We start from the raw sequence: 12,847 nt of genomic DNA, 5'->3' as shown, positions 1-12,847 counted from the left end.
CTCTGCCGGGTCTTCTTTGCCAGAAGACACCCCGTTGCAGAGAAGAGACCAATTCTGACTCCACGTTGGGACTTTTTGACTTGCTTTCCGTCACTTTTGTGATTATGATCATACAGAACGGCCTGCCTTGGAGAATCCTGCTGCTTCCCTGACTGTAAACCAAAGTGCCTTTGTTCAGAATCCAGTCCACCAGTAGATGACAGGAAGGAAGAAATGAACACATCCCCTGCCTGAGGCTTGCCATTTCTAGGAGAAGTTTGCAAGATTGATGGCCTTTTTACTTTGCTTCTCACCTCCCCCCATCTCTGACCTACAAAAGAACCTGACATCCAGACCCCCCAAAGATGGTTATTTTGAGGGGCTAACCTGCCATCTTCTTGGTCAGCTGGCTTTCTGAATAAAGTCATTTTCCTTGCCTCAACACCTGTCTCTTGGCCAGCAGAGTGAGTGTGGACTTGGTAACAATCATTCCTCCCTGTCTGGGGAGTGGTACCCCACGCCTGGGGAACCTGTGATGGTCACCCCCTGAGTAGCTGTCTTGCCTGGAGACACTTCATCACTGCAGGGACGCTGGAGGGCGCCGGTCTGGAGACACCCTCCCTTCCTGCCGTCTCGGCTCAACGGCGACCTGTGGGCAGGGGCTGCTGGTGGCTCCCCAAGGGTCCCGTCCTGCCTGCCTGTCCCTGGGGCAGCCCTGTGACCGCCCTGTTCCTGCTACCCCGTCAGACTTAGGCAGTCTCTCTCCTGGTAGAAAGGAAGCAGTTTATTTTGGGAAACGGTGTTGAATTCAGTCCTAAAAAATCTTAGTTCGGTGCAAAGACAACTTTCTCCCATTTGATATCTGGGCCAGACTCCCAGAAGTGGATGGACTCCTGGCAGTGTGCCAGGATCACAGGCGCCCTCAGTCCTCTGGGCGGGGATGAAATAGTTTGATGGTTCACAGAGGTGCCGTCTCGCCCCCCGTCCCTTTATAAGGAGGAGTCTGAGCGCCTGCGGCAGGCGCCCCTCGGGCTGCAAGACCGGGCAAGAGCAGCTGCAAGGTAACTACCAGGAAGGCAGATGCCCGGGTCCGTCCTTAAGTAGTTCAGAGAGATAAGGCCACCCGATTCTGAATCGTGGGTTTAGCCCCAGAAGGATGAGGCCACTGACATCGAAGCTGCCATGAGAACACCGAGAACGTGTCTTGTTACTAGAGCTGTTTTCCTGGGAGGTGCCCGCTTGGGGGTGGCAGGGGAAGCGGGAGCCCGGGCGTGGCGGGGGGGAAGCGTGGGTTTGGGGTGGCGGGGGAAGCATGGGTTTGGGGGTGGCGGGGGAAGCGGGAGTCCGGGGGTGGCGGGGGAGGCGGGGGTCTGGGGCCTGGTTGGTCTCACCCGTCTGGCTTCCTCCGGCCGCAGGTGGACCTGAGCACATCGGTTGCTGGGGGAGATGCCGGCCCGCCTGCTGCCCGGGCTAGCGCTCTGTCTCCTGCTGGCACTTCTGGCAGGTGGGGGCCGCCTGACATCCTGTGCTGTCCCGGTGGGCGGTGGGGTCCCGCCCGGGGGCCTCAGGGTGACTGCTCTCCCTTCCTCGCAGGGGCCAAGCCGGTGCAGGAGGAGGGAGGTACCGTACTGCTCTCGTCTCTGGTCTCGTGGGTGGTGTGGGTCCTGCTTCTGGTCTCGGGTGTCCGGTCCCAGCAGACGGGGTCCTGGTGGGAGTCGGCCTCTGGCCCAAGCTGCTGAAGGGGAAGCCCTGGGTTGGCTGGAGGTCAAGCCCCACGTGGAGAGGGACTGGAGCCTCTTCCTTGGGGACACACCGCGCAGGAGGGACCCCTGAGGCCCCAGGACCGGGCACTCCCACCTCAGACTCCCCATCTCAGGGCAGAGCATCCAGATTCCAGGCCTGGGGGCCAGGGTCTCCTCTGGGTTCCCCCCTCCGATGCCTCCACATCCCACCACGGTGTTTCCACCCTGCTCACGGCGATGGGGCCAGACACCACTACCCTGGCCCCGCTCCCCTCCTCTGCCCCCAGCCAGGGGCTCTGAGGGGTGGGCCGAGTCAGCCCGCTCCCTAGATGATCAGGCACTGCGCCCCGGGCGCCACGGGCTGGCGCAGCCCCTGAGCCGCGTGCCTCCCTCCAGACCCCTACGCCGAGCTGCCAGCCATGCCCTACTGGCCTTTCTCCACGTCTGACTTCTGGAACTACGTGCAGCACTTCCAGGCCCTGGGGGCCTACCCCCAGCTGGAGGACATGGCCCGCACCTTCTTCGCCCACTTCCCCCTGGGGACCACCCTGGGCTTCCACGTCCCCTACAGGGAGGAGTGAGCATGCAGGCCAGGGCTCCCTGCCCCACGGGAGCTGGGCGGCCTCGGCCTTAATAAACTCCTGACTCAAATGCACCATACCCGCCGCCGTTCTCAGTTTTCTTTGGAGAAGCGGCTCCGCTCAGCCCCTCTTCCTCTCGCTTGATGAACCAGCCTGGCCCCTCTTGACCGGCAGGGAGCTCAGACAATATGCTCTGTCCACTGAGCACCAGCTGCAATTCTCCCCCATCCTCATGCTGAACCTAGGAGGGGCCCTGGGACGCAGGTGGGGAAACTGAGGCACACAGACAGCAGGCAACTGCTTGGCTTGTTGACAGAACCCAGATCCTGTCCAGGCAGGCTTGCTCTAGGGACCCCACCTTTGGCCACCAAGCTGGGCAGTGAGCAGACCTGGGCTGGAGGCCTTGCCCAGCCACCACCGGGCACACTGAGCTCACCGTGGGGCAGCTGGTCTTTGAGGGTCTCCAGGGGCTTGGGCACTGGGTCTGCAAGCAGAAGGCCCCCAGACTGTGACCGCCAGCGCTGCAGGCTCAGGGACTCGGGGGTGGGGGGAGTGGGCTGCCCATCCTGGGCACTGAGGAGCTGACGGCCTCACAGACAGCACGGACAGGGTGTCAGGGACTGTCCTCCCGCCCGGGACCACTGCTCTGTGGCGGGGACCCCACTGCCCAGGTGCAAGAGCTGCAGGTCACACTTGCTCAGACAGTGAAGAAATTGGTTTCATGGGCTGCAACCAGCTTTTCTTTTACAGTAAAATAACAGAAAGTGCTTACCATTTAACTTTTTTGCTGTTATTCAGTTGCTAAGTCATGTCTGACTCTTTTGCGACCCCATGGACTACAGCCCGCCAGACTCCTCGGTCCATGGGATTTCCCAGGCAAGAATACTGGAGCGGATTGCCATTTCCTTCTCCAGGGGATCTTCCCAACCCAGGAAGTGAACCTGTGCCTCCTGCAGATTGTTTACCCCTGAGCCACCTGGGAAGCCCATTTAACTTTAGACACTAGTTTTTGTGCTAGCATTTAACCACAGAAACTAGCACATGTAATAAGAATTGTGTAAGGTCTCGTGAAACTTACGTGCTGCACGTTATGTTCGGTGGAAATATGTGACGGAAATGAATTTATCCTTGTGCAGTTTCAAGGTCTCCCCTTTAGCGTATGAACCGGGAAGATCACTCTGAGAGCTGCCTCCCCGCCTCTGGCACAGACACCAGGCCAGGCGGGGAAGGGGCCCCGGAAGGGTGAGGGAGGAGGCGGCCGTGGTGTCCAGGTGGCGACCTCAGGAGCCACCCACTGGCTCCAGGTATGCAGCAAGGCTTCTTGCCTTCCCCTCTGCTCCACCTCCTGTGGTCAATGGGCAGCTTCCCTTCCGTGCCCCAGCTTAAATTCTCAAGAGAAAGAGTCTGTTGGCCTAGCCTAGCCAGTCGATCTGGGAGAAGCCAATACATGCCTTGTTTCTTTTTGCCCCTGAGCTAGTTTGAGTTTGGTTTCTGTAAGTTAACTGCTGCTGCTGCTGCTGCTGCTAAGTCACATCAGTTGTGTCCGACTCTGTGCGACCCCCTAGATGGCAGCCCAACAGGCTCCTCTGTCCCTGGGATTCTCCAGGCAAGAACACTGGAGTGGGGTGCCATTTCCTTCTCCATGCATGAAAGTGAAAAGTGGAAGTGAAGTTGCTCAGTTGTGTCCGACTCTTGGTGACCCCATGGACAGCAGCCTACCAGGCTCCTCCGTTCATGGGATTCTCCAGGCAGGAGTACTGGAGTGGGTTGCCATTGCCTTCTCCTGGGTAAGTTAACTGCAGACACACAAAAATTCCTGGCTCCTGTGATAGCCCACCTGTGGCAACTGGGCCTCTACCAAACACACCAGACAAAAGGCACCTTCGCCCCTCTGGACAGCAGGCTTCCCATGGCACTGACCTGTGTGTTAATTCATAAATGTGTACGTGTGTGTGCGTGGTCATTTACATGCCACTAGGATGTTCGTGCTCCCAGTCACGCCGAGCATTGGAGAGTGAAGGCCCCAGATGCCCCCGTAGGCTGCTCCAAGGACCCCACCCCACGTGCCTCCAAAGGAAGGTCCTGGGGTGCCCCGGCTGGAGCTGTGTCCCCTCTCGGACACACCCATAGCTGCTCAGGACACACGGCTGCATTCCACTTCTTCAAGGCCTAGCTGCCCTCCTCCTGTTCTCAGAAGAAACCCCCATCCCCAAGCCACCCTCGGCAGACACCCTACCTGCCTGCCTGCGGCCCAGGAGCAGCTCACTCCCCGCTTAGGACTCAGACTTGGCTGTGACCCTCCCCATTCACCTGAGCACACACACAGCTTCACTTCTCCTCTGTGCACCCCTCTAGTCTCCCCCCACAGTCGGAACCCCCACTTCCCTCCCCACAGCCCGCTTCACCGACAAGCACCACTCACAGCCACTGTCTCCTCATCCCTGCCTCGGTTGATGATGGCTGGGGGACCACACGCCCACTGTGCCCAGCAGCCGGTGCCCATGTTGATTGAGAAAGATGCATAACCTAAAAGTTGAGAACCGTGTTTTATTTGGCAGATATGTTGCTGTTGTTCAGTTGCTAAGTTGTGTCTGACCCTTTGCAACCCCATGGGCTGCAGCACACCAGGCCCCCCTGTCCTTCACTATCTCCCAGAGTTTGCTCAGATTTATGTCCATTAAGTCAGTGATGTTATCTAACCATCTCGTCCTCTACCACCTGCTTCTTTTACCTTCAATCTTTTCCAGCCTTAGGGTCTTATCCAATGTGTCGGTTCTTCACATCAGGTGGCCAAAGTCTTGGAACTTCAGCTTCAGATTCAGTGCTTCTAGTGAATATCCAGGGTCAATTTCCTTCAGGATTGACTGGTGGGATCTCCTTGCTGTCTAAGGGTCTCTCTGTCTAGGTTTGTCATAGCTTTCCTTCCAAGGAACAAGCGTCTTTTAATATCATAGCTCCAGTCAGTCCATAGTGATTTTGGAACTCAAGAAAATAAAATCTGTCATTGCTTCCACTTATTCCCTGTCTATGTAAACAAAAGGATGGGACTGGATGCCACAATCTTAGTATGGCAGACATACTGACACCTTAAGCTGGGGAGACAGCCTCTCAGATCACTTTGACGGGCTGTCCTGAAGAGGTAAGGGAAGAGCCAGAATATATAGGAGTTTTTACCAAAGAAGACTAGGTAGTTGGAACATGAAAAAGAGTACCGCTAATTAAAGAAAACCCGGACATCTCAAGTTAGTGAATTTGGTGCTTCTCTATGTTTGGGAAGATACAAGAATCTGGGCTTATTGAATCCATTGCTCTGACATGCACCTCAGCTATTTGGGGCCAGCATCCTGCTTTTCTTCCTTCTGAATCCCCTCTGGGTGCAGGGTCGGGGGCAGCTGCAGAGGCTGATGGCCCGATGGCCTCACATTGTTTATTTACCAATATGACACCGCATTCTTCGTCCACACCTCTGTCCTGGTGCACTCATGAATAGGGCCCTTTGACTCTCAAAAGACGTGGGCTGGATGTGATCACCAGCAGCAACTCCCAGCCCCCATGCCCTTGGGGTCCCCCAGTCTGCCCCGTCCTTGCTCCACCTCTGCTACATCACCGTGGTGGTTCTGCCCATCCGTAAACATTAGCTTCCCTGCGCCCAGCTCTCCCGGAGACCTCTCCCCTCCACGGGAATGGGGGCTCCACGCTTTGAAACCACTCAGGAGGGGAGCCTGTTGGTGCCACGGACCCCAGCGTCCCTGGTCTGACTTTCACTCAGGAACTTGAGGTGACTCGTGTCGCAGTGACACCGGAGGCTCACCCACACGTCCAGTCGCTTCTCCCTTCTCCCTGGTCCACCCACGCCCGACCCAGGCAACAGTCCCAGCTCGATCTCTGTTCAGTTCCTGTCTCCCTGGAGCCACCCTCCCCTCCCCCACCCCCACCCCCACTTCTTGGCAGCCCAGCCCCCCAAGCCCACCCACTTCTAAACCTGTCACTCAAACATCTCCTGCTCTTCTTCCTTACCCTCTTGCCCCTCCCTCTTACCCTCCCTTCTCATTCACATTCTTTTTTAAAAAACTTATGACAAAATAAAGATAACATAAGATTTATTATCTTAGCTATTTTTGAAAGGCATTAAGTGCATTCACACTGTTATGCAACAGTCCTCATCCTCCACCTCCAGACTAGCTCCTCTTCCCAAACTGAAACTCTGTCCTCAATAAACACTAATTCCTCTTCCCGTAGCCCTGTCCTATTTTCTGTCTCCATTAATTTGATTACTCTACAAACCTTATATAAGTGGAATCATATATTTGCTTCTTGGTGATTTCACTAAGCATGGTGTCCTCAAGGTTCTTCTGCATGGCAGAAGCAGTCAGAATTTCCTTCCTTTTAAAGGCTGAAAAATAGTCCATTGCATGGATGCACTGCATTTTGCTCAATCATTCAAATGTTGATTCATGCCTATTTGAGTTGCTTGCACATTTTAGCCATCATGAAGAACCACATTTTAACCATTGTGATAAATGTTTCTGTGAACATACATGGATGTACAAACACTATCTCTCCGAGACCCTGCATTCAGTTCTTCTGGATATATGCCCAGAAGCGGAATTGCTGGATCATATGGCAAATCTGGCTTCCCAGGTGGTGCTAGTGGTCAAGAACCTGCCTGCCAACACCGGAGATGTAAGAGATTTGGTTTCGATCCCCAGGTTGGGAAGATCCCCTGGAGGAGGGCATGGCAACCTACTCCAGAATTTTTGCCTGGAGAATCCCATGGACTGAGGAGCCTGGTGGGCTAATGCTTGGCAAATCTGTTTAATCTTTGAGGAACCTCCATACTGTTTTCAAGAACAGCTGCACCATTTTACCTCCCAACCAGCAGGGCACAAGGGTTCCCATTTCCCCACATTCCCCCAACACTTGTTATTTTCTGGGGTGCTGATAGCAGCCATCTCGATGGTGTGAGGTGGTATCTCATTATGGTTTGGTTTGCATTTTGCTGATGAACAGTGACGCCGAGCATCTTTTCACGGGTTTACTGATCATTTATAAACCTGCTTTGGAGAAATGTTTATTTGAGACCTTTGCTGATTTTTTAATGAGCCACTTTGCTTTTTGTTGCTGCATTTTAGGAGGTCTCTGTACATTCTGGATATTAACCTTTTATCAGATACACAGTTTGCAAATGTTTTCTCCATTCTCTGATTGCCCTTCACTCTACTTACCACTCGCATTTTTAAAGGGTAATTTCTTGGGCACCTATCTGTGCCAGTCCATTAGGGCCAAGCTGTCTGCGTCACTGTGAAGTCATCAAGCAGCTTCTCTTACGTGCTGACAGGCAGCCAAGACCCTGCCCACCCCAGGCCAGACCAGACCAGGACTGTCCTCCCCCAACCGGCCCTAGTCGAGACGAAGGCAGGAGGGGACCATAGAGTTGAAGGTCTTTCGGAGTCTAGACTCGCCAAATGGTGGTGGTGGTGTTGAGGAGGGGGGAACCATAGAGTCGGCCGCCCTCCAGCGTCTAGACTTTCCACGACGGGGCACGCACCGGAAGAGGCAGTCAGCGGGCCGGAAGTGAGCTGGGGACGCCGGGACTGCGGGAGAAAATGAAGCCGGCCGTGGATGAGATGTTTCCCGAGGGCGCCGGGCCGTATGTGGACCTGGACGAGGTGAGGCGGGCCGCGCCGGGCTGGGCGGGAGCGGCTCCACGGCCGGCTCTCGGGCGCGCTTCGGGGCCGGGCCGAGAGAAGGCAGCGGCCTGCGGGGCCCAGCGCTCGCCCTTCCCGCGGTGCCTGCTTTAGCGCTGGGCCCCTGGGAAGCCTATGGGCGGCGGCCGGGGCTGAGGTGAGCGTCGGTGCCCGCCGCCTGGAGGGCACCCCTGGGTGTTGGCCCTGCTGTGGAGGGCGTGCTGCTGGGCGGCGGGGGCGAGCCTTGGTCTGGGAGGCGGGGAGGCGAGGGCCCGCCTGACGGCGGGGCTCGGGAGGGAAGCGGGCGCCCGCCGGGGAGCGGGGAGAGGGCCGTTTGTGGGGGCCGTGCGCAGCGCGGTGCCCGGTCCAGCATTTCTGCCTCCACCGCTCCTGTGTGTTACAGGAGGTTCCTGTGGTGCTGGTGTTCCGTGGTCTCCAGGTGTCAGGCCAGCTCCCCAGGGTCAGGGCCTTCGTTTCTCTTTCTTAACAGCCCGGGGCGGGGGGACAGCCCCAGCCTGCGTTCTCCTGGAGATAGCCACAGAGAGAGTCATTGCCAGCCCCAAGTGTATGGAGAGGTTGGCGGTGCAGGTTGATAGAAGCCCTCCCCGGGGCGTAGGGGTGGCCCGGCAAAGCCTTAGGAGTGCAGCTGACTGCAGCCAGATACCGGAGGCCGTGCTGGGTGGGATGGGGACGGGGAGGGCGTCTAAGAGAAGGCAAAGTCATCTGATTTAACTTGCGGGCCAAGCTTTTATGTGCCTGAGAGAAAGCGCAGGGGATGGAGCCGGGAGATGGGGGGAGGTCGGGGCGCGGGCCCGGGGCAGCAGATCTTGAATTGCTTCCTGCTGTCCTGGGGTGGGCGGGCTCTCCATACCCCGCTCCCGGAGGCTGTCGCCCCTGCATTCACCCTGCTTCTCAGCCCTCACTCCAGGCGCTGCCTTAGGCAGGTGTGGGGTCCCTGGAAGCCTATCCTGTGGGGGTGATGGGCTCCGCGGATGGGCAGAGAGAATGGGGTGGTTTGAACCGAGGAACAGGAGACCGGAAGAGGTTCTGAATGAAGGCCAGGCTTCCAGTGGGGTGCAGAGGGGCGGGGGTGCTAGCTAACTGAGGAGAGGAGTAGGCCTGTGAGAACCTTGGTTGCTGAGAGCAGCCGCCCGCTTCGCTATGGGGGACTCAGGAGGTGCTCAGCTGTCTGAGCTGGAAGAGGTGGACAGACAGCCTGGGAGGTGTCCGGCTGGCCAGGGTGCCGCCCCCAGAGGCCTCTGCTCTGGCGTCCCCTTGTGACCTGAGAGACTCAGGAGTCCTCAGGACGCCACCCAGCTTTAATCCTGACCTTGTTTTACTGCCCGCGTTGAGGGGTGGCCCGTGATGACACCCCCACCAGAAGAACCCCAGGTGAGCAGGTCAGTTTCTCAGGGGAAACGGCTTACTTCTCGGAAGAAGCAGGGGGCGTCGAGAGCAGCAGGATCGCTGGGCTCAGTTGGGGCCTCTGTGGCCAGGCCAGTGGTGACAGCAGCCCCCGCCCGCGGTGTGTGCAGGAGAGCTGCCGTCCAGGCAGGAGTCTCTGTAAACGGCAAGGACGAGCCTAGGAACCCAAGACCCGAGGGACCTTCCCGTCATTCCTCCAAATGCTGCCTCCCTCACCCCTGCTCCAGCCACTTCCCTCCCTGGACTGAACTTGGTCCCTGACCTGGACACTTTCTGCCCAGCAGTGGTGTGGAGCCCATGAGGCACTTATCCTTCGTTCTCTCTGAAAACCCCGCTGACATAACCTTTCCGTCCCCCCCAGGCAGGAGGCAGCACTGGGCTCCTGATGGACTTGGCAGCCAATGAAAAGGCAGTTCACGCAGACTTTTTCAATGGTAAGGACGCTGGGATTGGCCTACCAGTTTCAGCCTGTGTTTCTTCTGCAGGTTATGGGGTGGAGCGGCTTTGCAAGATGAGTGACGTGGGTCGTGGCCAGGTCCTCTGTCTTTCTTGGACTGCGGTGCAGCTGTGGGAAATGGGCAGCCCTGGTTTTCAGGAGGGAGAGGTGCTCCCGTCCCGCGTGCCAAGTGTGGAGTCTGAGACTGGGGCGGTGTCCGCCCGCCAGGTTCTCTCCGCTCCCCTGACGATTGTGCTCCTGTCTATTCGCCCGGGTGCTTGTCCTGGGTGCCTATGCAGAGTGACAGCCGTCCTCTTGCTCCCCCTGCCTCTTCTCTGAGACCAGCAGCTGTTCATGTTCGAGTTCAGTCCTCGTTTGAGGAACGTGGGTGGAGTTTTACAAAATAACAGTGAAAAAAAACTTTATAGGAAGTCTTCATCCACGTTTGAGGGGGTATTTCTCTTGTTGCCTTCCGATTTCTTAGGACGTTTTTCCTACAGATTTATTAATCCTTACTGAGGGTTAAATCTTAAGTAGAAACACAAGACTGCTCTCTCAGGAGAGTTCAGTGGTGTTTTCTCTCTCATCATCCTTCTTTCATGCAGGGTGCCTGTCACTACAAAGGACTTTGGTCACTGGTCAGTGGCAGCTAGGATGTTATCTTGCCCTGTTGGGTTTTGCTGGCCCCAGACAGCTCTCATGCCTGAGCCCATTTTCTCTGTTCTGTTCAGGCCCCCGTTGGCTTAACAGAGAAGCCAGGCTGCTTCATGAGGACAGGAAGTGACATTTGGGCCCCCAGAACTGAGTAGCATTTGAGTTTTCTAAGGGAGCTGGTGTGGGGGGCACGGGGTGCAGCGGTCTGGACGTTCTCCGGAGCTGCCCGTGAGCCTCACCCGGGCAAGGGTGTGTGCTCGCCAACCCGGCATGACCCAACCCCACTCCACCTGCCAGCCTGGGGGCTTGGAGGCAGTTGGCTGTATCTAGGGTTCACGTTCATGGATTCTCAGCAGCAGCCCTTTAGTTCTGACAGAAGCTTCTGCGGGAGGGACCCAGGCCGCCCTGCCTGATGAGCACAGGGGTGGTTGAGGGCCTTTCTCCCCCAGAGGCCGATTCTGGCAGAAAAGGGAAGGAGCTTGGGCACGCTGCCCGGCCGGTCGTGACGGCCCTGGTGTGCGGGAGGCGCTTCCCTGCCAGGAAGCCCAGTGGCGTGTGGAGGGGCTTGTCCTGAGCCCTTTTCACTCACCGAACAGACGGTTTTGATGGTCTCTTGTCCCCCAGGCAGTGGGTTCTGGCCCTGAAGCGGGCCTGCTGTCCTCACTCACGTCTTAGAAAACAGCAGCGCTTGAGAGGGTGCGGGCCGGGACAGCTCTGGGCCGGGAGCCTGATGGGGAGGCATAGTGCCTCCAGGGCGGGTCTCAGGAGGCAGCATCTGCACGGTCCGGGCTGCAGGACCCCAGGCCAGGCCAGGCCCCGAGAGGAGGCGGGTGCTGGGGGGACGGGTGGGGGCCAGGCCCTCTTTCTGGCTCGTTTACTCAGCACCTCCGCAGTGCGCGGTACACGTGAGCGGGATTTTAGTGTTCTCCCCCTCACTGTGAAGGTAACACATGCCCGTGGGGGACGTTCAGAAGATTTACGCGGAAGGACACGGTAACCCTGAACTAGGTTTTATCCCTTCCAGTGGGAATGGGATTAGAGTGCACCCTTCCAGTGGGAATGGGCTCGGGCTGTGACTTTCAAGCTAACTATAGGTCCGACTCTTAACGGGAGCCTCACGGGCTCTGAGTTCTCACAGCGCTCCCTCCCTCCACCACCTTCCTCCTGGCCACCCTGCATTTCCTCTCTCAGGCTGCGAGCCTCCGGGGGCTTCTGCCAGCCGCCCCTTCATCTCCACGCAGCGTCCACACGAGGGGGGCCCTGGCCGGGCTCACAGGTGCAGGCGCTGCCCTCACGGTCCTGGCTGTGAGGGTCGCCCGCAGGGTCCAGAGCCTGCTGCGTGTGTTCTCGAGGTTGTCGTCTGAATGGAAACAGACTGAAGGTGCCCGCTGGACCACTGTCCTCTTGGGCTGCGTCAGCCCCAGTTGGGCGAAGCTGAGAGCCCATCATGGGGAAGTCGTTGATCAGATTGTCTTCTGTTTTCTCTCTGGTTTGAACGACCGCATAACCCCTTTATGTTATGTCCTCAGTTACTGACCTTGTGTGATCAATTTGTGGTTTTGTTCATTTTGTAGATTTTGAAGATCTCTTTGACGATGATGATATCCAGTGAGGTGTGTCCAGCGGTGCATTTGGTGAAGCTTCGCCATGTGGTGGTGTGGTGGGTCTCCTTAAAGGACAGTTTCAGGTGGTTCCAGAGAACTTGTGGGAATCGCTAGAATTTAGGAGATGATTAGCCAAGAAAGAGAAGAAAGTTTTAACCATCTGGAGGAGGCCTGTTAAACTCTGAATGTGGCCAGCTTTTGTCCTTAACTTCAGTTAAAATAAAGTGATGTTACTACTTGCAGGGTAACTTTGATTCTTGCATTTTGAGTGAATGTTGCAATCCCTGGACATCCTGTGTGTATGTATGCTCCTGTGTGTGTTGCATGCTAAGAGAAACAGGTCTCCACATAGAAACACAGTGCGCTTTTTGCATTGTGACCTTGAGTGATTCTGCCAGCTCACAGTTGCTGAGGTGGTGCTTGTGTGAGACCTTCTCCTGCCCCGTGTCCTACCCCCATGGGCCTCGTGTTCTCTGGCTCTGACGTCAGAGCAGCTGCTGCCCGCAGACCCGAGGCTTCAGGAAACGGGTAGCTTGGTAATGACTGAAGGAGACGCCGCCCACCTGAGAAATGCGTGCCTTGGTCCATTTCAGAGGAGAGCCTAGCGTCTCTGGGGGCAGCTTCTCACTGGTCCAGCTCAGCAGTTGATGATGGTTGTGAACACTCAGATCTCACATCAGTCTTGAGCAATGTATCTTCAATCAGGAACGACCCCGGGCACACGACTTGGTGGTTCCCA

The 12,847-nt window shown here is 56.9% G+C and overlaps 2 protein-coding genes and 1 long non-coding RNA gene across 3 annotated transcripts; 2 read left to right on the top strand and 1 right to left on the bottom strand.

Moving 5' to 3' along the window:
- Positions 1-911: 911 nt before the first annotated feature.
- OTOS (otospiralin) lies at positions 912-2,381 on the top strand. Its single transcript, XM_043878223.1, has 4 exons — positions 912-1,040; positions 1,395-1,483; positions 1,573-1,599; positions 2,118-2,381. The coding sequence occupies exons 2-4, from the start codon at positions 1,426-1,428 to the stop codon at positions 2,300-2,302; spliced, it is 270 nt and encodes an 89-aa protein (XP_043734158.1). The 5' UTR covers positions 912-1,040; positions 1,395-1,425; the 3' UTR covers positions 2,303-2,381.
- On the bottom strand, positions 1,574-5,144 carry LOC122677906. Its single transcript, XR_006335950.1, has 3 exons — positions 5,034-5,144; positions 4,725-4,828; positions 1,574-1,711 (listed from the first exon to the last, which is right to left on the bottom strand). It is a non-coding gene; the product is annotated as an uncharacterized LOC122677906 (long non-coding RNA).
- Positions 5,145-7,815: 2,671 nt separating this feature from the next.
- COPS9 (COP9 signalosome subunit 9) lies at positions 7,816-12,356 on the top strand. The gene is made up of 3 exons (XM_043878224.1): positions 7,816-7,971; positions 9,776-9,848; positions 12,079-12,356. Exons 1-3 carry the CDS (start codon positions 7,909-7,911, stop codon positions 12,114-12,116), a joined length of 174 nt encoding a protein of 57 aa, XP_043734159.1. The 5' UTR covers positions 7,816-7,908; the 3' UTR covers positions 12,117-12,356.
- Positions 12,357-12,847: the final 491 nt, after the last annotated feature.

This window comes from Cervus elaphus, chromosome 20, assembly GCF_910594005.1.
Source record: "Cervus elaphus chromosome 20, mCerEla1.1, whole genome shotgun sequence".
Classification (NCBI taxonomy): Eukaryota; Metazoa; Chordata; class Mammalia; order Artiodactyla; family Cervidae; genus Cervus; species Cervus elaphus.
The sequence above is the reverse complement of the archived record's forward strand: the minus strand, read 5'-3'. Positions and strand labels throughout refer to the sequence as shown.